Source organism: Nicotiana tabacum, chromosome 12, assembly GCF_000715075.1.
Source record: "Nicotiana tabacum cultivar K326 chromosome 12, ASM71507v2, whole genome shotgun sequence".
NCBI classification, from domain to species: Eukaryota; Viridiplantae; Streptophyta; class Magnoliopsida; order Solanales; family Solanaceae; genus Nicotiana; species Nicotiana tabacum.
The window spans coordinates 125,560,607-125,586,861 of NC_134091.1; the positions used below are offsets into that span (position 1 = coordinate 125,560,607).

Consider the following 26,255-nt stretch of genomic DNA (forward strand, 5'->3'; position numbering starts at 1 on the left):
CCTCCAGAAGAGGAACTCTTTGGTCCTGAAATACCATATCTCAGTACAATTGCTGCACTTATGTATCTTGCTAATGCTACAAGGCCTAACATAGCATTTTCTGTTAATTTACTAGAAAGATATAGTTCTTCTCCTACAAAGAGACATTAGAATGGGATTAAGCATATTTTGCGATATTTAAAGGAAATTCTTGATATGGGTTTGTTTTATGCTAACAAAGGTAGTGCAGATCTTATTGGTTATGCAGATGCATGTTATTTATCTGATCCCCATAAAGCTCGATCTCAAATCGGGTATGTGTTTACATGTGGAGGTACTGTCATATCATGGCGCTCCACAAAGCAATCTATTGTTGCTACTTCTTCAAATCATAATGAGATAATATCTATTCATGAAGCAAGTAGGATATGCGTATGGTTGAGATCAGTGATTCATTTTATTTAAGAAAAATATGGTTTGGAATGTGATAAAAGGTCCACAATTTTATACGAAGATAATGTTGCATGCATAGCCCAATTGAAGGGAGGATTTATAAAAGAAGATATAACGAAGCACATTTCACCAAAATTATTCTACACACGCGATCTTCAGAAAAATGGTGACATTGATGTGCAACAAATCCGTTCAAGTGACAATCCGGCAGATTTATTCACTAAATCTTTGCCAACTTCAACTTTTGAGATGATGGTATACAAGATTGGAATGCAGAGACTCAAATATTTGAAATAAGGTTTTCATGAGGGGGAGTAAAATACGCGATGTACTCTTTTTTTTCCTTACTAAGATTTTTTCCCATAGGGGTTTCCTTATAAGGTTTTTAATGAGGCATTTAGCAATGCGTATTACTAAATATGTGTATTCTTTTTCCTTCACTAGGATTTTTTTCCTACTGGATTTTTCCTAGTAAGTTTTTAATGAGGCACATTATCTTTTAGTGAACATCCAAGGGGGAGTATTATAAATATATTATATTATGGATGTTCATTTAGTTCTCCGTTGTAAATAAGCTTCCTGAAGAAGTTTATCCATATGAGACTCCGACGTAAATATGTTTATCTATCTAGTACTCTATTGGAAATAAGCCTCCTGAAGAAGTTTATCCATATGAGACTCCACCGTAAATATGTTTATCTATCTAGTACTTTATTGAAAATAAGCCTCCTGAAGAAACTTATCATTTTGGTACTCCGTTATGGATAAATATTACCCCCGGTAGAAGATTATCTATATCTGGTACAGTAGCAGCTTACAAACAACTTACATGCAGCTTACACAACAGCTTGTTGTAGCAGCTTGCAATAGCAGCTTACACAACAACTTCCTTTCTTCTATAAATAAAGGAGTTTTCAGTTCATTATGTACATAAGTTTGAAATTTGAATAATATATCAGTTTCTCTCTATACTTGTCTTTACTTTACAGTCTTTATTTTATAACAAAAAGATTATTATTATTTTCTTATTAGGCTATTTTAAAAAGATAATATATTTATAAATTTTAAAATAATTTAACTTTACTTGAACTTCTCATATTTTTAAGCATACATTTTTATAGCCATATAAATAATATGATACGCTTAAGACAATACTATCTATACTATATTAAAAGCACGAAGGCCCTTAGCGAAATGTCGTTCGCCCTTTTTACCCTTTAAATATAGAGTTCACATTAGACAAAATAGTTATTTGATTATTTTTCCTAAAATTTAGGATTCTAAAGTCAGCTAAAATTATTGTTATTAATTATTTCCTTATATAAACAATGTAAAAAGTCCTAATATTTAGGTGTGCAAGCGGGTACATGTTTAGGGAAGATTACTAACGAAGCATTGAAATATCTAAACTTCTTTTTGAGAACTTTTATAAGTGTGATGTGCTAAAGCACACATTTTATAAATTTAGTGTATATAACCGAAACAAAAAGTATACAAACATATTTTTAATATTAGTTAAAATCTCAAATTATAAATTTTTATTTAAGAGTTGTCTACGAATGTCAGATTATGGGTTTGCGCTCCAATCCCAGATCCTACATTATTATTTAACAGCTAAATAATACTCTAACAATGTAAATAATTTAACTTATTTTGAGAACATTAACAATAAAAATAATATTTAAGCAAATTTTAACTCATTTTATTTATTTCTAGAAATAAATATTGTTGGATTTAAATATTTCTAATCTAATAAAATTCTTTCTATGATAATTATATCTAACAATATATGAAGTATCTTATTATTATTAGTATTCTTCAACTTGAGTTCAATGGGAATAATATAAAATTTATTAGGTACTTTGAGCAAATAGAAATTATTTTCTTAAGGCTATGAGAACATAGTATAGTTACATAATATTTGACAAGTTGGTATGTTATTCTACACTATTTGAGCTATTAAAATAAATGCGCAACTCATGTATCGAAGTTATGTAAAAGTATTAGAATACTTTTGAATGATATAATTTTTTTCTTTATTAAGTTGGCTAATAGGATCAATAGTTCTTATTAAGCTTTTACTTTAAAAAATTTATTTTATAACTCATTACATAAACTTCCATTGATATTGATATGAAGAACAACTCTAAAGCTAGTATTTTAAAAAGCTTATAATAATCAAACAAAAATTCAAATACGTTTAAGGCCATAACTTTTGCTTCCACCGTCTCTGAAACTCTCCTACTACTTACTTTCTCACTCCTTTGTTTTTATCTTCGAACCTTTGTGGGTTTTTCCCTTTTAAGTTTTGTTTGCCCGTATTTGTAGTGCTTTTGATATTCTATTGTTCAGTACCACCTCTGTTTCCTGTTGAAGTAAGGAAAAACTCAGGTTAAAATCACCTGGCGCTGGGTTCTTCACTGCTACACCCGTGAACTGGTCAGTTTACATTTTCTACAATTTTTTTTCTTTCTTCTATTTATAATTTTGCCTTAGTATTTCTGCATAAGGGTCTTATTTTACCTTCTCTGAAATTTTCTTATCTTAGGGGTTTCGAGATTTTCGTATGATAAGATTCAACAGTATAAAAGGACTTGCAAACAAGAGAGAATGATTTTTTGTCAATTGGGTTGTCATTAGAAAAATAAGAATTGAAAAGACAATTTCTTTAAAGGGAAGATCAAAGTGGTTGTTGAAATTGGATTTCGCTTCTTCATTCCAACTTGAGTTTCCTAAATCCATTTTGGGGTAATGGGTGCTGGGAATTTTGGTTATTTTATGAAGGTCATTTTGGTAGTTGTGATATTGTAAATTCTCTCTTTTATCGATTAATAACATTGGTAAATTTGATTGTTTATCATTTTTATGGTACAAAGATAGTTTTTAGAAACTCAGATGTACTTGGTAAGAGAAACAAATTTGTTTCTTACACCTGAAAAAAGATAGATTTGTTGTAGTAGCAGCATCTGAGCACCGTTGGTTCAAGTATAAATGAAACATATGCTGCATTGCATATAATGTAGATATTTAAACTTCCAGATTAGATTGTTATACTGTCATGTTTAGCTTCTTCGCTATCTCCTTCCTTCATTTTTCCAACGGAAAAGCAGTACCAACAGCAGAAAATGGGTTGCACTTTTCTTTAATATATCCAATTAAATAACTTCTTTCCTAGCTGATATGTTTCAGTGGTTTGATTTTTTTTGTCTTCTCTTGTAATTGTTAATTCTGTTTTGTCACTATATGTTATGTGTGGTTTCTTAGATGTAAATAATGTTACTCAAGCGTGTGATGTCGTATACTATTTTCAGCTAGTAATTCATCTCGTGATGACATGTATGTAGCCTACATGTTTTTTATCGAAGATAGGTCTACTTATGAGTGCTTTGATTTTCTCTTTACAGCTCTTTGGTCGCCCTCAATGCTAATGGTGATCCCCAAGGTTCAACAAATGAATGAAACTATGATCGTACCCGGATAGAGATGATGGTCTTCCTCTGATGTCTCCAAGCCGGCCATAATAGAATAGATAGGCCGGTTAGGAACTACTCATGATTCTAACCGTAATATAAAGAGCATATGCAGATTGTACTACAGCTTGCGCTGACGGTTCCAAAGATGTATATGATAGATGCGTAATAGCTGCCCATGTTTGTGCTAATAGCATGATCTATAATGCAACTGAATGGTTTATCTGATATAAGGTTTCAATTTTTTCTAGACGTGGAATGGAATTGGTCCGGCTAATGAAAAGAACTTCTTGTTACAACTATAGGGTACCAACTTGGCAAGTTTTCTTTACATACCATTGAAACAGATTAAAAGTTAATAGTGTGGTTATTCTGCTGTTTTGCAGTATTTATAGATCTCCTATTCTTCTTTTTTGCTTTATGCACTACAAATATTCTTTTATATCTTTGTAAGAAATACTTATATTTGGAATGCATATTTGCACCAAAAGAACCTAAAAGAGTGCAACAACAAGTTATCTTTGTTGTTGAATGACTATAGGCATGAGTATATTGACCTCTTAATTTCTAGAATTGTATTCTACTACAATGTAGATCAATAACTCTCAACCCATTAGCAAGTATACACTGTTATACTTTCAGCAGAGTAGATACCAACTCCATTCATATCCTGATATGTTTTTTCATTGCTTAGGAAATACTATCGGATGTTAGTTTTATCTCTCCAATGGTAAAACACAGATCTTCTTATGTATTGCAAATGCTCCTGCTTGGGAAATGTTAACCGATCTTACAAGTAATTTTTGTCTTCATCAAAAATCAATACTTTTTAAACAAGAGTTACCATGGTACTCTTTACGCTATCAAACAATATTTATCAAAATAAAACACGACTCTAATCCAAAGTGTTGGGCCCGGGCAAGCCTGGCCAATCCCATCTAGTCTTTCTTAAACGTTGTAGTTAATCAAACGATATTATACAAATGAAATGGAAACAATTCTTATAAGTTCTATGCATTAAATAACGTGTTATAAGTAATAAAAAATAAATAGTAAGTTACATGCTATAATAAGTTAAATCATATTAATAAATTATTCGTGCTTTTATAATAATATATATATATATATATATATATATATAATTTAAATACACTAGTCTTATTTTGCGCGTGTATCATATATCATTGCATACAAAACTTTAAGATTAAACATTATGAAAGATTTTTTATAAACTAATTAGAACAATTACAGATAAAAGTATAATTGGCTAAAAAATGAAGAAATGTAGTCATACAACAGTCCTTTGATGCCTTATTATTGGATCCATAGAAACTAAATTACAATGAATTTTAACTTGCTAGGTAAAATCTCTAGGTTTTTACTACTTAACATAACGTGCTTTTAAAAAAGGTAGATGACAACAGCCCCCAAAACTCCATCATCCAAACTACCACAATTCCACCAAAGCCACCGGATATTTCAACCAACATTATGACAAACGAGAATCCGTCAAATGATCACAATTCAACAATTGGAAGCTAACTTCGTTGCCTCAGAGGCAAAGCCTCTTTCCATAGCAATATGGGTCCGTTTTCCCCAGCTACCTACTGAATTTTACGATAGCATAATCCTACAAAGGATTGGCAATACCATAGAAAGGCTGTTAAAAGTTGATGCTTGCACGTCCCCTACATTAAGGGGGCGATATGCGATATTATGTGTGGAGATCCCTATGGACAAACCAGTTAAACCTTTTATTTTTATTGGATCTCATAAGCAGGATATCTGTTATGAGGGAGAAAAATTATTGTGCAAGAATTGCGGGAGATTAGGCCATGTTGCCCTACAATGTCACTACTACATTAAAGAACTGTTTTTTTTTAAAGCTTAAATGTAGCTTAAAAGAGGGTGAATGGAAAATGGAAGAAAATTGAAAATATTTGAGTTTCCCTCCTTAACAAATGGATATTGTCTCATATTTGAAGAGGAAAAATGATAGGTATATATACAATTGCACTTCTTATAGCTCTTAAAGAGTTAAGAAGAAGGCAAGCATCGCGCCGTCGTCGTCGCTCGCTCGGCTTCGGATATTTGGATTTGGTCAAATGATCGATTGATTGATTAATTTTTTGGACCAAATTTATTTGTTAATAGTAAATATTAACAGAATTGTTATTAAATATCCGTTTTTTTGTAAACGGAATATTAATATTAAATCATTCAGATTTGAAGAACAGTTTGCACCTCTTCAAATCCGAAAAGTCCATTCTCTCAGATTTTCCATACGAAGTTCTGACTTCTCCTCCTTTCTTCTGCATTGTTTTAACTACAAACAAAATATCAGTAAGTGTGATTTGCTACCGATCTTTATGTTGGCTGAAACATTGGTGTTTGAAGTATCGCTACACCAGTGTGTAATTCGTTCTATCCTGGGAGGAAATAATCCATAACCTTAGGTACTAGGAGGGGATTAAATTCTTTAAGGAAACACTGTGAATTCAGTGGACTCGGATTAAATTCTGTTTCTTTTATATTTATGTTATTTTATCTTCTCCATAATTATTTTACAAATACAGCTAAATAACAAGCTTAAGGAATTTAATATTTTCTGTATTTGTGTTATATTCACTGTTTCTGGAGACTAAAACCTGTGTGATTTTTTACTCTAGCGGAGATTAAAATCTACGTGATTTTAACGTTTGTTTGTGTTATTCTTTTACAGAAATAAAGAATGACAATGGGAACCAGACTGTTCCTATGGTAACTTCCAACGCATCGACAAGCCGAACAACACCGGCATTGGCACCGGCAGAAAAACCCAGAAAATTTTTCGGGATTGACTTCAAGCGCTGGCAGCAGAAAATGTTCTTCTACTTGACGACTTTAAGTCTGCAGAAGTTCATTACGGAAGATGTTCCTGTTCTACCCGATGAAACTCCAGAAAATGAACGCTTTCTCGTGACTGAGTCGTGGAAGCATTCTGATTTTCTATGCAAGAATTACATTCTTAGTGGACTAGAGGACAATCTGTATAACGTCTATAGTAATATGGAGACGTCAAAACAACTGTGGATAGTGCTTGAAAGGAAATACAAAACGGAAGATGCCGGGTTAAAGAAATTCGTTGTCGCTAAATTTTTGGACTATAAAATGGTAGATAGCAAGTCTGTTATTACCCAAGTCCAAAAATTGCAAGTGATTATTCACGATCTCCTTGCTGAAGGTATAAGTCAAATTAATACTAATGTTGAAAGTATTAATAATATTGTTTCTACTAACAGAATTTTCACTAAAGGTCTTGTCATCAATGAAGCGTTCCAAGTTGCAGCAATGATTGAAAAGTTGCCTCTTTTGTAGAAGGACTTCAAAAATTACTTGAAACACAAACGAAATGAGATGTCCCTTGAAGATCTCATTGTTCGGTTGAGAAACGAAGAGGACAATAAAGCTGCTGAAAAGAAAGGACGTGAAAACTCAACAATAATGGGAGCAAATATTGTTGAGGATAGAAAGAGGAAGAAGGCTTATGGACCGAAAAGCAACCCAAGCAAAAAGCGGTTCAACGGAAATTGCTACAACTGTGAAAAAGCTGTACACAGATCTGCAGATTGTCGTGCTCCAAAGAAAGACAAGAAGAAGGGTCATGCAAACATGGTTGAAAAGCAAGAAGATATCGATGACTTGTGTGCTATACTTTCTGAATGGAACCTGGTAGGAAATCCTAAGGAGTGGTGGATTGATTCTGGAGCCACTCGCCATGTTTGTGCTGTTAGAGAAGCATTTGCTACATATGCTCTTGTTGGACCCGAAGAGACGCTTTCTATGTGAAATTCTGCAACGGCAAAAATTGAAGGATCTGGAAAGATATTTATGAAAATGACTTTTGGTAAGGTGGTGACCTTGAACAATATCCTTCATGTTCCCGAGATTAGAAAGAACTTAGTCTCTGCTGGACTTCTTGTTAAGAATGGGTTTAAGTGTGTATTTGTATCCGATAAGGTTGTAATAAGTAAGAATGAAATGTTTATAGGAAAAGGTTACCTCACTGAGGGCCTTTTTAAGCTGAATGTAATGGTTATTGAGAATAATAATAAAATTTCAGCTTCTTCTTACTTACTTGAGTCAAATGAATTATGGCATATACGTTTGGGTCATGTCAATTACAAAACCTTGCAAAAAATGATTAATTTGAAAGTATTGCCTATGTTTGAATGCGACAAATCAAAATGTCAAATATGTATGGAATCTAAGTATGTTAAACATCCTTATAAGTTAGTTGAAAGGAATTCAAATCCTTTAGACTTAATTCACACAGATATTTATGATATGAAGTCAATACCATCTCGAGGTGGAAAGAAGTATTTCATAACTTTTATTGACGACAGTACTCGATATTGCTATGTTTACTTACTTAATAGTAAAGATGAAGCAATAGATGCATTCAGGCAATACAAAAATAAAGTTGAAACGCAACGTAACAAGAAAATTAAAATGATAAGAAGTGATAGGGGTGGCGAATATGAATCTCCTTTTGAAGAAATATGTCTAGAATATGGAATAATTCATCAAACAACTGCCCCTTACACACCCCAATTCAATGGGATTGCAGAAAGAAAGAATCGTTCATTAAAGGAGATGATGAACTCATTGTTGATAAGTTCTGGTTTGCCACAGAACTTGGGGGGGGGGAGGCCGTTCTTATGGCTAACCGGACACTAAATCGAGTACCCCATAGAAAAATACAATCCATTCCATATGAAAAATGGAAAGGAAGGAAACCCAACTTGAATTATTTTAAAGTGTGGGGGTGTTTGGCAAAAGTGCACATTCCTAAACCCAAAAGAGTAAAAATAGGACCAAAAACCGTTGATTGTGTTTTCATAGGATATGCGACCAATAGTAAAGCATATCAATTTCTGGTTCATAAATCAGAAAATCCCGACATTCATAATAATACGGTTATAGAATCAGATAATGCTGAATTCTTTAAAAATATATACCCGTATAACAAGGAATGTGAGTCGATTGGTGAAGGATCTAAACGACCTCGAGAAGAAACAAAAGAAAGTATATTTAATCAGGAAGATCCAAGACGTAGTAAATGTCAAAGAACGTCTACTTCATTTGGACCAGATTTTGTGACTTTCTTATTGGAAAATGAGTCTCAAACATTTAAAGAAGCTATGTCTTCTTCGGAATCATTGTTTTGGAAAGAGGCAGTCAATAGTGAAATAAAAAATCCATATTGAATAACCATACATGGGAATTGGATCTTCCTCCTGGAAATAAACCTCTGGGTTCTAAATGGATTTTTAAGAGAAAAATGAAAGATGATGGCACTATTGATAAATATAAGGCAAGACTTGTAGTCAAAGGGTATAGACAGCGAGAAGGTCTTGATTATTTTGATACATACTCTCCGGTTACAAGAATTACGTCCATACGAATGTTAGTAGCATTAACTGCAGTTTATGGTCTTGAAATTCATCAAATGGACGTTAAGACGGCCTTCTTAAATGGAGACTTGGAGGAAGAAATCCACATGGAACAACCTGAAGGGTTTGTGGTTCCTGGTAAAGAAAAGAAGGTATGTAGACTTGTTAAGTCTCTTTACGGACTAAAACAAGCACCCAAATAATGGCATGCGAAATTTGACCAAACAATGTTGTCAAATGGTTTTAAGATAAATGAATGTGATAAATGTGTGTACATTAAAAATGTTCCAAATCACATAGTCATTGTTTGCTTATATGTGGATGATATGCTGATAATGAGTAATGACATTGCCAACATAAATGCGACTAAGCGTATGCTAACTAGCAAGTTTGATATGAAGGACTTGGGAGTTGCTGATTTAATTCTGGGGATTAAGATCAATAAGACTTCTCAAGGTCTGGCATTGTCACAATCTCATTATATTAAGACAATACTTGAAAAATTCAAGCACTTAGGGTTTAAAGTTGCAAAGACTCCAATTGACGTGAATCTTGCATTAGCAAAGAACAAAGGCCAAAGCATATCACAATTGGATTCTGCTCGTGTGTTGGAATGTTTAATGTATATCATGAATTGTACACGACCAGATATAGCTTGTGCTATAAGCAAATTGAGTCGATACACGAGCAATCCAGGTCAATCTCATTGGATGGCAATGAAACGAGTTTTGGGATATTTAGAACATACCAAGGACTTTGCTTTGCACTACAGTAAATATCCTGCGGTGATTGAGGGATATTGTGATGCAAATTGGATCACCGGTTCAACTGATTCTAAGTCCACAAGTGGATATGTATTCACTATTGGTGGAGGAGCGGTATCTTGGAAGTCGTCCAAGCAAACTTGTATTGCCCGCTCTACAATGGAAGCTGAATTCATAGCCTTAGATAAAGCCGGTGAAGAAGCTGAATGGCTCCGGAATTTCTTGGAAGACATTTAATTTTGGCACAAACCGTTGGCACCAATATGCATACATTGCGATAGTCAAGCTGCAATTGGAAGGGCTGGGAGTGTGATGTATAACGGTAAATCTCATCATATACGACGAAGACATAAAACCGTTAGGCAATTACTCTCTAGAGGAATTATCACGATTGACTATGTAAAGTCAAATGATAATGTATCGGATCCACTTACAAAAGGCCTAACTAGAGAGGTAGTTGATAAATCATCGAGGGGAATGGGACTATGGCCGAGAACAAGCCATTGTGGCGGTAACTCTACCTAGAAGACTGGAGATCCCAAGATCCAGGTTCAAGGAGATCAAACAAAGTCATTAATAACGGTTCAACATTGTCAACTAAAAGTTTGGCCCATTTTCGTGATGAGATAATGTTCAGTACCAAGGATAAAACATTAAGGCTTTTTAATGATTTCTAAATTTGATACGGGGTATATCAAATAGTGTATTTACGGAATGACACATTTAGGAATCACCTATGTAAGTGTGAAGTGCTAGCCGCTTCAAGGAGAATTTTGTAAGGCCAATTCTCTACGCACTTATTAAACGAGGCGGTGTTCATGGCTGAAACGAACACAACAATGAGAGCCAAAGACAGTTAAGGGTTAGTTGTGTGACTTATGGTTGTCTAGGTATACACCAAAGTTCGACGGTTCAAAGATATCAAATCTACCGATTGACCGAGTATATCCGATATAAGTTCACTACGGAAAGTTCAAAGGGAAACCTACTTATCCTGATACAATTAATCCTTGCTTGCGAATCACATAGTTTTTCATGCATATTTCCGTGATATAGCCATTTCGCATTCATGTGGGGGATTGTTGGTTTTTTTTTTAAAGCTTAAATGTAGCTTAAAAGAGGGTGAATAAGAAATGGAGGAAAATTAAAAATATTTGAGTTTCCCTTCTTGACAAAGGGATATTGTCCCATATTGGAAGAGGAAAAGATTTTGATGGGTATATATACAATTGCACTTCTTATAGCTCTTAAAAAGTTAAGAAGAAGGCAAGCCTCGCGCCGTCGTCATTGCTCGCTCGCTCGGCTTCGGCTACGGCTTCGGCTTCGGATTTGGATTTGGATTTGGATTTGGTCAAATGATCGATTGATTGATTAATTTTTTGGAACAAATTTATTTGTTAATAGTAAATATTAACAGAATTGTTATTAAATATCCGGTTTTTTGTAAACGAAATATTAATATTAAATCCAAACGTAAAAGTATATGCCCTTCGCTTTTTGTAAAAGACATTTACAAAACAGTTTGCACCTCTTCAGATTTGAAGAACAGTTTGCACCTCTTCAAATCTGAAGAGTTGAAGAACAGTTTGCACCTCTTCAGATTTGAAGAAACAGTTGGCACCTCTTCAGATTTGAAGAGTTGCACCTCTTCAGTTTGAGCTCAACATTGACTATAAATACCAGTCCATTGTCTCAGATTTTCCATACGAATTTCTGATTTCTCCTCCTTTCTTCTGCATTGTTTTAACTACAAACAAAGCATCAGTAAGTGTGATTTGCTACCGATCTTTGTGTTCGCTGAAACATTGGTGTTTGAAGTATCGCTACACCAGTGTGTAATTTGTTCTATCCTGGGAGAAAATAATCCACAACCTTGGGTACTAGGAGGGGATTAAATTCCTTAAGGAAACACTGTGAATTCAGTAGGCTCGGATTAAATTCTATTTTTTTTTTACATTTATGTTATTTTATCTTCTCCATAATTATTTTACAAATACAGCTAAATAACAAGAACCAATTGCCAAAGTTCTAGATAATCCAACCAGTCATGTTAATGTTCAGAAGCATGAGCCAATGGAGGAAGACTGGAAAACAATCTCTTTTGCCAGGACAAAAAAGAAGAACACACGTCCACCAACAACATCCATTAATGACCAAGCAGTCTGAGGTATCAATGTTAGATTTATGATGCTGAAACAGGTAAGTATCTAAATACTCAAAAACTGATTTATGAGGAAAAATCTACTCATGATCAATCTGGAAAAGATAAAAGATAATTACTCACTAAACCACATGTGATTAGTAACCAATTTTTCAGCTTAGCGAATCAGCACAAGGTTTTGGGAGAGACGAGTTCCACTAATCCGGTTGATATTTCCTCTAGCCAATACATGTTAACTATGCATGGCACCTACCAAAACCAAGATATACATGTGGCCAAATGCATGCATCCTACTACACCTAGCTTGCAATCATTAGCTAAAATTCCTAATAATCAAAATCTTTTTCTTAACCAACATACTTGTAATAATCTAGATAATAATCCTGACTCAATGGATATAACACACATTAACGACCACTACATTGATACAACACCTTCTGTTAATTCCAAAGCCTCTCCAATTCCCATGACAAACGAGTATTCTGAAGAATGCCAAATGGACATCCTACATGACCAAGTGTCACAAATAAAATCTACTAAAGATCTTGTTAATCCTCTTAATCTTCCTCAATCTGCCCCAATGCAAGAAGAATCTTATGTTATAAAGTCACCTAGGGACTCGACTATTATCAATCCCACTCAACCAAAAAAATAGGATATAACCCTTTTTACTTGTAATAATGCCAAGGCTTCTATTTTCATCAAGGAGTAGGAACATACTTCTCCATATCCTTCGTTACCACCATCAGCCAACAATGAACAATCTTCCCCCACTTCATCCTCAACTTCCAAATCCAACAGTATACTACACCCCCCTTCCTCAGCATTACCAATCCCTATCTTGGCTATAAGCAGGGTTGATGTGCCATGCAATCTCCTTCAACATGGACATCAATGGCCAAGATACAGTTTTGATCATCCAGAGTACCCCTTACCTTGCCAATTAATCTCGGAAGGGATGAGATTAGGCATGAACAACTACATGAACCAAATGTGGATCAACAATGTGCTACAACCACTAGCTCCAACCATGAACCAAAACCTAATCCAGGCAATGCAACACCAATAGAACCTTCCTCCACATGCAAACCCTCAAGCTCCACTAAACCTTCTATTGAATCTTCCATTCTTCCTGCCGGAGGAAGTCTGCCAAATCAATCCCATATTCATTCCATGGGACATGCATGCAACGACAGAACATGCAAATGCCCAGAACAACAACCCAATGCAAATGGAAAACAATCCCTCTCCCAACGCTCAAGAACCAGTAGGAAATCACCCAGAGGAGGAGGAAGAAATGAATCCTCTAAATATGGAGTCGAGTGTGGAATTTGCAAACCTAAACGAGGTAAAAGTGTTACTATTCGAGAAGACGTTGAGCAAGAAATTCATCTTCAACTGCCCTCACTCAATGTTCAAATGCTTAGTGGACATAAGGCCACCCCGGGACCCAACTGTAGGTACCCATGCAGCGATATTGATTCCATGTCAAAAGAGGACTCCAAACTCTAACTTGGAGGAGGAAGAGGAGATGAATGTCAACCTAAACCACCAAACAAGGATGATGAAATCCACTAGAATCATCTTTTAGAATGTTCGTGGTGAACAATGACGATTTTCATCGTAACTTTAGGGACCTTGTTGATACTGATAGGCCTTGCCTAGTTGCTCTCCTTGAAACTAGGATGAGAGCACATGCTTCACTTCTAAATAATTTTAATTTCACCGAAATGATTGAAGTTCCCGTTGAAGGTCAATCTGGGGGTATGGCCATACTTTACGATCACAACTTGATCACTGTTAACAATTTCACGAGGAGGGGTCAGGAGATACATGTAATGATAAAGGTACTCCCTTTTCGTTTTTCTTGGTTATTAAGCACTATATATGCCAGTATAGATATACATGCAAGAGATATTATGTGGGAAAAACTAACCAATATCTCTAATAGTTATAAAGGAGGTTGGTTAGTAGGAGGGGATTTTAATGATATTACCATGTCATCCAAAAGATTTAGAGGCAGAACTGTTAGCATTTCTAGAACATCTAGTATTTGGAATTACATTAACAAATGTAGGCTAATGGACTTAGGTTACAAAGGTAGCAAATTTACTTGGTCAAATCATAGGAAAAGGCTTAAGGGTCTAATTATTGAAAGACTTGACCATTTCTTTGCTAATGAAGAATGGGCTAACTTATTTTCTAATGCTACAGTGACGCACCTACCAAAAACCTATTCTGATCATAAACCTCTTCTCTTAAACCTTAACTCTTTTTCCCATGAAGCACTTCATAAGCCTTTTAGGTCAGAAAATATTTGGTGCACATATTCTGATTTTGTTAATTTGGTGCGCAACAACTGGCTCAATTCTAATCTTTTAGAAGCCACTCATAGATTCACAATTAATGTCTCCAATTGGAGTAAGGAGACCTTTGGTGACAATTTTAGGAAAAAGAAGAGAATTTTGGCTCGTCTCAAGGGTATTCAAAATTCTCATAACTATGTTTATAGCTTATTTCTCCAAAACCTGGAATTCTCCCTTAAGGAAGAATTCAATAATATCTTTAAACTAGAAGAGGACTGTTGGAGACTTAGATCACGAATTTTCTGGCTCAGTGATGGGGATGCTAACACTACATTTTTTCATATAACTGCTTCTAATGGAAGAAGAAGAAGAAGAAGAAGAAATCACATTAGTTTCTTTAAAGATGACCAAGGGAATTGGATTGATAAACAAAGAGATATCCTTACTCATGCACAAAGTTTCTTTGTAAAGTCCTTCAAAACCTCCTACTGTCTTACTAATAAAACTGATGACATTAGTGACCTAGTCAATTTTGACTCCTTAGACCTCTCCCCTCTTTCAGATAGTGAATTACCAATGCAAACTTCTCCTTTAAACCATAGAAAATGCCTGGATCAGATGGTTTACACCCGTTCTTTTACCAAAAATACTGGAAAATTGTCGGGCCAAGTGTTATTTATTTTTTCCATAAAGTCTTCAATTCCCACCAAATTCCTGATAATATTAATAACACTTACTTATGCCTCATTCCCAAATTCCATAATGCTAATAATCTTAAAAACTTCCGGCCAATAGGCCTTTGCAACACCATTTATAAAATCATCACTAAGATTATTGCAAATAGACTAAAGCCCTTTTTAGACAAGATCATCAGTCTATTCCAATCTAGTTTTCTAAAAAATAGAAGAGTTGGTGACAATGCGATCCTAATTCAAGAAATCATCCACAATCTCAAAAATAGCTTTAGTAAAAAGAATATAATGGTCCTAAAAATAGATCTTGAAAAAGCTTTTGATAAATTGGAATGGTCTTTCATATTTAGAACCCTAAAGTACTTTAAAATTCCTCCTAATCTTTCAAAACTTATTATGTCTTGTATCACTTCATCTAGTATGGATGTTCTTGTAAATGGTACAAGAAGTGATTTCTTCTATCCCATTAGAGGAATTAGACAAGGTGACCATATATCTCATTACATCTTTATCCTTTGCATAATCCAAAGACTCCCTTTTTATTATTGACAGTATGCGTAATCGCCTTGCCAATTGGAAGATTAATTGTATAAATATGGCAGGTCGAACTACTCTCTCATCTTCTACTCTTGCTAGCATTCCTAATGTCACGCCCCGAAATCGGGAAGCACGACCGGCGCTCAACCGAGTGAACCCGGCCGAGCAAGCCTGTTAGATTTCCTTCTACCTAAACTCATCCATGAATAAAGAGAAGATGAGCTCCATTAATCAAATATTAAAAATATTTCATTAACAACTCCCATTTCATATCCATTAGCAACTTCATTCATAATTTTTAAGGTATTACAAGTTTATAGATATAATAAAAAATATGTTTGCCAAATACTAATATTTCTAGTTCAATTTTCCACATCAAACACCACCCACAACCTGTCTATGGAGCCTCTAAGTACAAAAGAAGAGAGGTATGGAAGTGTCAGCAATAAGGCACCAGCTATACTTCATAGTACATAATACAACGTAAGATGACATAAAGCCCAAAATAGAGTAGAGCTCACCAAAACTTGTTGAATAGAGAGTGACTGCTAGCGAGGACCAAAGTTGCCCGATGATGAACCACCTGCATCCATCGAAGATGTAGTGCCCCCGGCAAAAGGGACGTTAGTACATATGGAATAGTACTAGTATGTAAAGATAACTGTCCTCTTTCAAAATAGAATGCTAATGTAAGAAAGGGAAAATCATAGAAACAATAATCAACAATAAATGATAATCAAATGCCAAGTTAAAACATAGAAATTTTCAAGATACGAAGATAATATTATCTTTGGTTGGGAGATCTTTGGCACCGATATACCACTGTTCACAATATCACCGTTCACAATACCAATGTTCATAATACCAATACCACCGTACTTTTAGTACGTAATCCGATCACGACCCGATCAGCTAGGCCATCTCATCCGAGACATTAACCACAATTACAATTCCCAGCACAATCACCACCATGTGTGCGACATGGTGTCCGATCACGACCCGATCGGCTAGGACATCTCATCACAATGTCTTGTGGATCGACATCATCCATTTCTATCAATCATCTCATCTCAATTAAGGGGAATAATTTTATCACATCAATCTCATCCCAAATAAGGATAATAATCACAATCCACTCCTACACCGACACGTGTAGTTTCGGGGTTAGGTTATTTCAACCTACCCTTCCTCAGTGACTATCGATACTCCCAAAAATATTTTTGATTTGCTTACCAAGGAAACAACAATACAAATGCATTTACCTCATAACCGTTCATATTGTATATAGCCTCATTGACACTTTCAACAACTTTCAACATCATTATTTCATTGGCTCTCTTGGCCATACATATGATTCTTCATTCATGGTACAATGACCGCATTTCATATTCCACACTTTCATTTCTTCCCTTTCATGGATCATTATCACAAATATCAACAAATATAGTATTCCAAAAATCACAACTTTAGGTTCATTAGTAATGAAGACTTTAAACACAATGGATTTCTTTTCAAGAAATGGAGTAAAATCATTTGGCAATCGATGCACAAGTTAAAATCATAAACAAGTAACACATAATTTATTCTTGAAATACTTTCCCCCAAAAACGGCAATACACAATTTCAACTCACGAATATGTAAGAACGCAAAACACATCGAAACTACTTACAAAGCATATCATTAGTTAAAACAACCACATATAATCATCACTTGAGTTCATAAGCTTTTAGGCAATTCTATTTTCGAAGTCAATTTTTGGAACATTTGAATCAAAGTTCATTTCATAATCTTTCTCACATCATCTCATTTTATTGGCACCATTGGCCACAAGTATAACTTTCACTCTTGGCACGTTTGCCACACTTTATATCCCCATTTCACTTGTTTCACTTCCAACCATCCTTATAGATTATCAACAATAAGACATTTTCAATCAAAACTTTAAGTACACATATGAGCAATTAAGAGTCTTAAGCATATTGAGATTTTCCCACACAATTTGGCACCATAACCCTCGCTTGAAACATGACTCAAAGACATAGCATTTTAATACACATATCATTCTTGAACACATTCCCAAATGATAATATAATGTGATAGGAACATTCAAAACATGTTTTGAATACATAATTCTTGACACTTTGCCTATTCAGGACAATCGAGTTTATTGGGAATAACTCGCAACATAGAATAAGGAACTTGAGACAACCATACTTGAAACTTATGGGAACATCATGTAATTTAATTCTAAGAGAGTAGTTTAGCCAACATACCTCGCGTTGAGCTTTCCGTAAATTACTACAACGTCCCAAAAATTCTAGCAATCCCAATCTATTTTGAGACATAACAAAATTGAACACAACTTAGGAAGATATTCAAGGTTTCAACTCATTTGAGCATTTTATCAAACACTATGTGTGCAAATTTGGCTACAAGGTTCTTCTACAAGATTTCCTTCACTCCACAACCCAATCCTTAATTATTTGAGCTCAACAGTCCTACAAACCTTATTAGTAAAAGCATGTATAAATAATACTATGTTAATTAGACAACATCATCAAGTCACTATTCATTGTCTTCTCCAACAAAACTCTAGGTTCAAGAACGTCCATTTTAAGAACTAGTGTTGTATCTTAACCAAATGGTGATTCCCAATTAAATTCGTTCATCAATTAAGTTATCAAGTCTATTGGAATCATTAGAAACTCAAGACATATGTATTTATATCAATTCACCACTATTCATCTTCTTCTTTACCCAAAAATGATATTCTCAAGACCCACCCTTAGGGTTCATACAATATCCCATTATAACTTCAAATAAAACTAATAAACATGCTACCCATACTCCAATATGACACACACACACACACACACACACACACACACACACACACATATATATATATATATATATATATATATATATATATATATATATATATATATATATATATATATATATATATATATATCTCACTTTTTCTCTTTTTGGTATTCTTGAAGATTCAACCCATTTCCTATGGATTTGATCCATAATAATGTTAGTGTTATCACTAATTGATGTTATATAATCATCTTGTGAAGAGAAGGGATTACCTCTTGGTGGAAGAATCTCACTTTTCCTCTTTTTGGTGTTCTTGAAGATTCAACCCATTTCTTATGAATTTGATCCATAATAATGTTAGTGTTATTACTAATTGTTATATAATCATCTTGTGCCAAAATAACTTACCTTGAAGTGTATCCATAGTGGAAGAGCTCCTCTTTCTCTCTAGAAATCCATTCCAAGATGAAGAACGAACACAGTCTCTCTCTAAACCCACGTTTTCAGCTTCTGAAAATAACCCTTGAAGCCGCGTAGCCTCCTGCGTAGGCTACGCATAAAGGCTATGCAGGGTGGACTTCAATTCCCCTTCAATTGAAAGTTGTTGGATTACGCTACTATGTTGTGTAGGCTACGCAAGACTCGCGTAGCTGTTCTACCACCCTTTAGTAAAAAGGTCATATTTTTTTGTAGGAATCTCCAAATGACAAACGGTTTAAAGCATTAGAAACCAGACACATATACCTTTCTTTTTGATAGGTTGCACACCATATAACTCGTCATATCTTGAGAGTTATGCTCATTTGAAGTTAGGTCTTGTGTGAACTCACTTGAAAATTTATACCATCATATAATTTTCAACTTGACTTAGCCTTAAGACTCTTCTTAGACCATAAACCATTCTTAATGTACCTCATACATATATTATCATGATCAATTGATATCTAAATTATCAGTCTTGTTCATACCCGAATTAATATAATTAGTACATGTAAATCTTCTTAATGGTCTTAAAACACTTTGAAATTTTCCGGGGTGTTACACCTAATTATGTAATGCAATATACCCTTCTACCATATAAGGTTCATAAACCATTGACAAACTTCAAAAAGACTTTATGGGTTCTAATGATTCTAAAAGAAAACTTCATCTTCTTAATTGGGACACTATTATCCGTGATAAGAACAAAGGTGGCCTTGGTATTAGGAAAGCTAAATCAAAACATTTAGCTCTCCTTACAAGCCTAGCATGAAGACTTCTAAATTTTCCTCACGCCCCATGGGCAAGAGTTCTCATGCAATCTTACATCTTTTCTTCCAGAAAGCATCAATCTTTTTGTTGGAAAAGTATTCTCAAGGGTTGACATTATTGCATTAAAGGATCATTGTGGTACATAGGTCATAACTCATCCCTAGGCATCTGGGATACCAAATGGATCCCTGATATATAGTACCTGCCGTAGAAATGTTATTGAAGGTCCCCTAACAAAAAAACTCATCCTTAACCATCAAGGACCTTATTAACCACAACAATTGGGCCCTGGATAAACTAAAATTCCTTATATGGAAATGATTCCATAATAGACTACCTTGCAGATTCTATCTTCACCATATATGAATGAATGTTGACCAAATTTGTACTATTTGTCGTAACGATATTGAGGACATCCCCCATATTTTCATTCACTTTTTTATAGCAAAAAATCTTTGGCAATACCTTAAGCTAAGCATCAACTGACCAAAGTCTGAGGATCACCTTTGGATCGATAAATTAAAATTTTCTAATCCTATCATACCTTCTAAACTGATTACTTGGTCTCAATTATTCCCTTTTGCTATTTGAAATCTTTGGCTAAATAGGAATAATTATATTGATAACAATACCTATAATCACATTTCTATCCCCTTACTCATCAAACAAGCTATTGAATTTGTTCTCCTAACCAGTAGATAAAGTTGTCCCTCAAGAAAGAATACATGTAACACTAATTGGCTGTCACGATCCAAAATCCCACCAGGGGAGTCGTGATGGCACCTAGTCTCTAAGACTAGGTAAGCCGATTTTTATTACATTTTTAAGCCATTTTTTTTGAATTAAATAAGTAATCAAAACTAACAGCGGAACAAATATGAATATACAACCTCCCAAGACTGGTAGTACTGAGTCACAAACTCTAACTGAATACATAGAACGATCACGAGGACTAAATATACAATATTATTTGATTACAAGTTAACAGTACAATGAAATGAAAAGACTCCAAGGGACTGCGACGACCGAGTACCTCTACCTTGAATCCTTATGATCCCGCTTTAACTCTGCTCAAGTCCGTTATCTTCAAAGCCTGGCTCTGCACAAAAATGTGCAGAAGTGTAGTATGAGTATGCCACGGTCGGTACCCAGTAAGTATCAAAACTAACCTCAATGGAGTAGAGACGAGGTACAGTCAAGACACTCACTAGTCTAATAACATGTGCAATATAATATACAAAATACTAGGAAGCAGATAGCAACAAGGGCAGGATAAAACAACCAATGGTATGCGCAGCAAGACAACAAGAATACCATAAATATCACTCAACAATTAATAAATACATGTAAGCCCAATTAATTCAAGTTTTTCAAATAAATAGCCTTCACATTTAATTCTTCCAAATAACTCTCTTTCAAATGTAGTTTTCTCAAATATTATTTTTCAAATATAATTCTTTCAATAAATCTTTTCAAATATAATTTCCTCAAATAAATATCTTTCAAATACAATTCTTTCATATAATTCTTTTTGAATAAAAGTCCTTCCAAATAAATATTTTTAATATAATTCTTTCAATTAAAAAGTCACTATGTGACACCTCATTTCATAATCATAAAAATACGGGTCTCAGCCCATTTTCATATTTTTCGTAAACACGGGTCTCAGCCCATTTTCATATTTCCACGGCACCTCGTGCCCATAATTAAATCATCATATTTTTCCGACACCTCGTGCCCTCATTTCATCTCACAACTGCACGGATAATTCACGTGCCAAATATCATTATCATTTCATCACAGCACCTCGTGCCCACATTTCATATCACAATTACACGGACAATTCACGTGCTAAATATCCTCATTATTTACTCACGGGATCTCGTGCTCACATTTCAATTTATAAACCGCTTGGAAATAGCCACATACTCTCAATTTTAACATAAATCAGATTGTTATCAATTACCAACAACAAAATAAATTGCACAAGGTATAAAAGTAAACACAAAAAAATCACAACATCACACGAAAATTATCAACACCACAACCCCACATCATCACATATCGTCCCTAACAATAGCCACTCTTATCGCTCTTATTGCCACCCTTATCACTCCTTATAGCCGCCCTTATCGCTCCGCCCAGACGATATCAATAGCCACCCTTATCGCTCCTATTGCCACCCTTATCGCTACTATAGCCACCCTTATCGCTCCGCCCCGACAATATTCCAACAAACACAACAACAGTGAAATATCACCCCTATACCCACATAATATCAACAGTGAAATGCCATCATTATCTCCCTAAAATAATAACTCACACAATACAATAATTTACACGAGAAATTATCACGGCAACATAACAAAATCAAATCATATCACAATTTGCTCAATGGCCACAACCAAATTTCAAAGATATAACAAAATCAATTAACTTCACAACAAATAGTCCAAGGCTCCACACAATGTATATAACACCCAAAAATAATCGATAGAGATAGAAATAAATCAACATAAAGCAAAGCCTTCATTAATGCAAATTTAGATAATTATATTAACACTTCTTCTTAACCTTGCTTAATTAATTATTTGCAGATAGAAAATCCATAATGAAATTAAATTCCAAGAAATATTAACCATCAAACTCGCGGAATTCACATAAATATACAAGTAGTAATTTCATCAAATTGTCATATAAAAATAAATTCAACAACAAGAATTTAGTCATGGCAAATAGATGATTTAATAATTATCCACGATCACCCAATTTACTACACAATAGTGCCTAAGAATTTAATCCAATAAAAATTTGCACATATAAGCCCGAGTATGGACTCGTCACCTCGCGTACACGGCTTTTCACATTTCACAAATGGCACATAAGACTCAATGCCTAAGGTGTAATTCTCCAACTCGATGTTAAGCAAGACACTTACCTTTTTGAAGTTAGGCCGACATTCCAAAATAGTCTTCTTGCTTGAATTGACCTCCGGACAGCTCAAATCTATCCAAATTAATTGTATAACTCCATTAAAATTAGTCGGAAACAATTTCAGATAATAATACGTCGACTTAAAAATTTATTCCAAAAAGTCAACAAAAGTCAACGCAAGGCTCTCCCCTCGGAACCCGACATAATTTTTATGAAATTCGAACACCGATTTCGATACGAGTTCAACCATACCAATTTTATCGAATTCCAATAACAACTCGACCTCCAAATCTTAAATTTTTATTTTTGGAAGATTTTGTAAAAATCTTGATTTTTTCCATTTAAATCTGAATTAAACGATGAATATAACCATAGATTTATGAAATATAATCACTTTTGGATATAGGATACTTACCCAGGTCGAAGTCGTGAAGAACTCTTCCAAAATCGCCCCAAAACCGAGCTCCAAAAATCCAATAAAAAATGGCGAAATGACCATTTTTGGTCCTTTATGTTTCTGCCCAATTCCGCTTCTGCGGACAGATTTGCGCATTTGCGGACTCGCTTTTGCGAGCCAAAATGCGCATCTGCGAAGTCCCAATGTCCACTGCCCAACAAGAGCTCGCATCTGCGGAAGAAAATACGCATCCGTGATGTCGCTTCTGCGACAAAACGATCACTTCTGCGAAGACATGCCCAGCTGCCTTCTTCCGCTTCTGCGTGCTTATTTCCGCACCTGCCCTGTCGCAGGTGCGCCCAGACCCTCGCTTCTGCGACCAACGTCCAGCCTGTCCAGATTTCGCTTCTGCGAGCTTCATCTCGCTTCTGCGATCAAACATCCGCAGAAGCGAAACAAATAGCTGCTGCCCAGAAACAACAGAAATTTTCAGCAGCTATCTCATCCAAAAATCAACTCCGTTAACTTTTCGAAATCCACCTGAGGCCCTCGGTACTTTAACCAAATATACTAACATGTCCCAAAATACAATACGAACTTAGTCGAGACTTCAAATCACGTCAAACAATGTCGAAATTCCGAATCGCGCATCGAATCGAATTATAAGTTTTCAAATCTTCCAACTTCTATATTTTGCGCTGAAACATATCAAATCAATCCGGAATGACTTCAAATACACAAGTCATAATTGACTTAATGGAGCTATTCCCATTTTCGTAATTGAAGTCTAACTTTGTTATAAAAAATTTACCCTTCGGTCGGACTTTTCCAAAATCTTATATTTTCCAACTTTCGTCAAAATGTGTCAAATTGTCCTACGGACTTCCAAATCCAAATCCGAACATAAGCCTAAGTCTAAAATCATCATACGAAGCTATTGCCATCCTCGAAATTCTTTTCCGGGGTCGTTTGCTCAAAAGTCAACTCTCCTGTCAAACTTCCCAAAAATTTAACTTTCGGCATTTCAAGCTTAATTTCACTACGGACCTCCAAATAATTTTTCGGACACGCTCCTAAGTCCAAAATCACCATACGGAGCTATTAACATCATCAAAATTCCATTCCGGAGTCGTTTACTCAAAAGTCAACTCTTCGGTCAACTCTTTCCATTTAAGCTTCAAATTAAGGATTGTTCTTTTAATTTAAATTCTGAATCTTCAGTAAATCAAAATCGACCACACCCGCGGGTCATAATACATATTGTGAAGCTGCTAGAGACCTTAGGTCACTGAATGGGGCATTAATTCTTAAAACGACAAGTCGGATCGTTACATTGGCATAAACCACGTGCTGGTTGGTTTAAGCTTACTGTAGATGGAGCTTTTCAAAAGAAACATGGAGGCATAGGTGGAGTCATAAGAAACAGTGCCGGTGACTGCATCCTGGGTTTCCATGAAGGAGTACAAGCATTAACTTGTACCCATATGGAAACTATGGCCCTAACTAAAGGCCTAGAATTGGTCCTTCAACATAACTTATGGCTGTGCGAGATATAAACCGATTCAACCCAGGTAATTGAACTATTACAGGAAGGCAACACCTCTTACAACTTTCTTTTACAATTCTGCAGGTGGTTGATATCCAAGAAGGGGAAGGAACTGGTGATCCAGCATAACTTTAGACAAGGAAATGAAATAGCCTACTTGCTGGCACAGGAAGGAGCTAAGCAATCAAAGCATGATGGTTTAGTTTGCTATGTTGTACCCCCTACCTTCGTCGAGCCCAGGATGATGACGGACAAGGAGGGTCTTTCATCTATCAATAAGTTAGTTAGTGAAAGTAACTGTAGAAAACTCGCCAAACTTGGCAACCTTAATACCATGTGTCACGACCCAAACTAACCCCTGTCGTGATGGCGCCTATCGTGGAACTAGGCAAGCCGACTCATTTCCAAAACAAACCGATATTTTCATTTCAAAGATAATTTCAATGTTATTTAACATAAAAACCTTCGTAAAGGAGTTTCAATCAAAATAAAAGTACAGAAGGAAAAGCCCGATATCGGGGTATCACTAGTCATGAGCATCTACTACAATCTGTCTAACAATATCAAGGCTAACTCAGCCTGGAAAATAGCTAAATACAACTAGAGGAAGATAAGAGGGAGAAGAGCAGGGTTGCGATCGCCAGGCAGCTACCTTGCTATCCCCGAAAAAATCTGCAATCAGAACAATCGACAATCGCTACCGTGTCCAGCTACACCTGGATCTGCACACAAGGTGCAGGGAGTAATGTGAATACGCCAACTCAGTAAGTAACAACAATAAATAAAGACTGAGCAGTAGTGACGAGCAATAAAGCATATAACGTTCATATCAGGAAATCTCAATAAAATACCATATGCCTTTAAAATCAGGATTTGAATCAAAACATCTCGTTTAAACCCAGTTCCAGTAAAAATCATTTAAAGATATTTTTCAATAGTTTTCAAACAGAGGAAAAATGCAAAGGTGAGCAAAAATGATGAAATCATAAACAGTCCCTCGGGCAAAATATCACTCATATACAGCTCCTCGGGAAAACCTCACAGTCACTCGTGCCACTCAGGCATACCTCACAATCACTCTTGCCACTAGGGCATACCTCACAATCACTCATGTCTCCCAGTCACTCAGCACTCGGCACTCGCATTCAGTAGGTACCTGCGCTCACTGGGGGTGTGTATAGACTCCGGAGGGGCTCCTTCAGCCCAAGCGCTAATAATCTGCACGGACAACTCACGTGCTGCACGGACAACTCACGTGCTGCACGGACAACTCACGTGTTATAATAATAGAGTATGTTGCAGGCGGGCAGCCCCGATCCATACTCATCCTCACAATCAGGCCTTCGGCCGATATCAAACATATTGCGGCATGCAGCTCGATCCCATAAATAGCCTCACAATTCAGGCCCTCGGCCTCACTCAGTCATAAACCTCTCAAGCCACTCGGGCATTTTAGTAAAACATGGCATTCGGCAAAAATATTTATATGCATCAAAATAGAGT

General features: G+C 35.4%; 1 protein-coding gene and 1 long non-coding RNA gene across 2 annotated transcripts; both read left to right on the top strand.

Moving 5' to 3' along the window:
* The first annotated feature begins 2,730 nt into the window (after positions 1–2,730).
* LOC107806222 (uncharacterized) lies at positions 2,731–4,198 on the top strand. The gene is made up of 2 exons (XR_001652605.2): positions 2,731–2,871; positions 3,837–4,198. It is a non-coding gene; the product is annotated as an uncharacterized LOC107806222 (long non-coding RNA).
* A 9,656-nt stretch (positions 4,199–13,854) lies between these two features.
* Positions 13,855–24,881, top strand: LOC142167374 (uncharacterized). Its single transcript, XM_075227538.1, has 2 exons — positions 13,855–15,189; positions 24,837–24,881. The coding sequence occupies exons 1-2, from the start codon at positions 13,855–13,857 to the stop codon at positions 24,879–24,881; spliced, it is 1,380 nt and encodes a 459-aa protein (XP_075083639.1).
* The last annotated feature ends 1,374 nt before the right edge of the window (positions 24,882–26,255 follow it).

Excerpts from the sequence above, each read along its gene's own strand:
- LOC142167374 (XM_075227538.1), top strand. The coding sequence starts at position 13,855 with ATGTTCGTGGTGAACAATGACGATTTTCATCGTAACTTTAGGGACCTT. Across the intron at positions 15,190-24,836 it reads GAAAATGCCTGGATCAGATG|GTGGTTGATATCCAAGAAGG; the intron begins GTTTACACCCGT and ends ACAATTCTGCAG.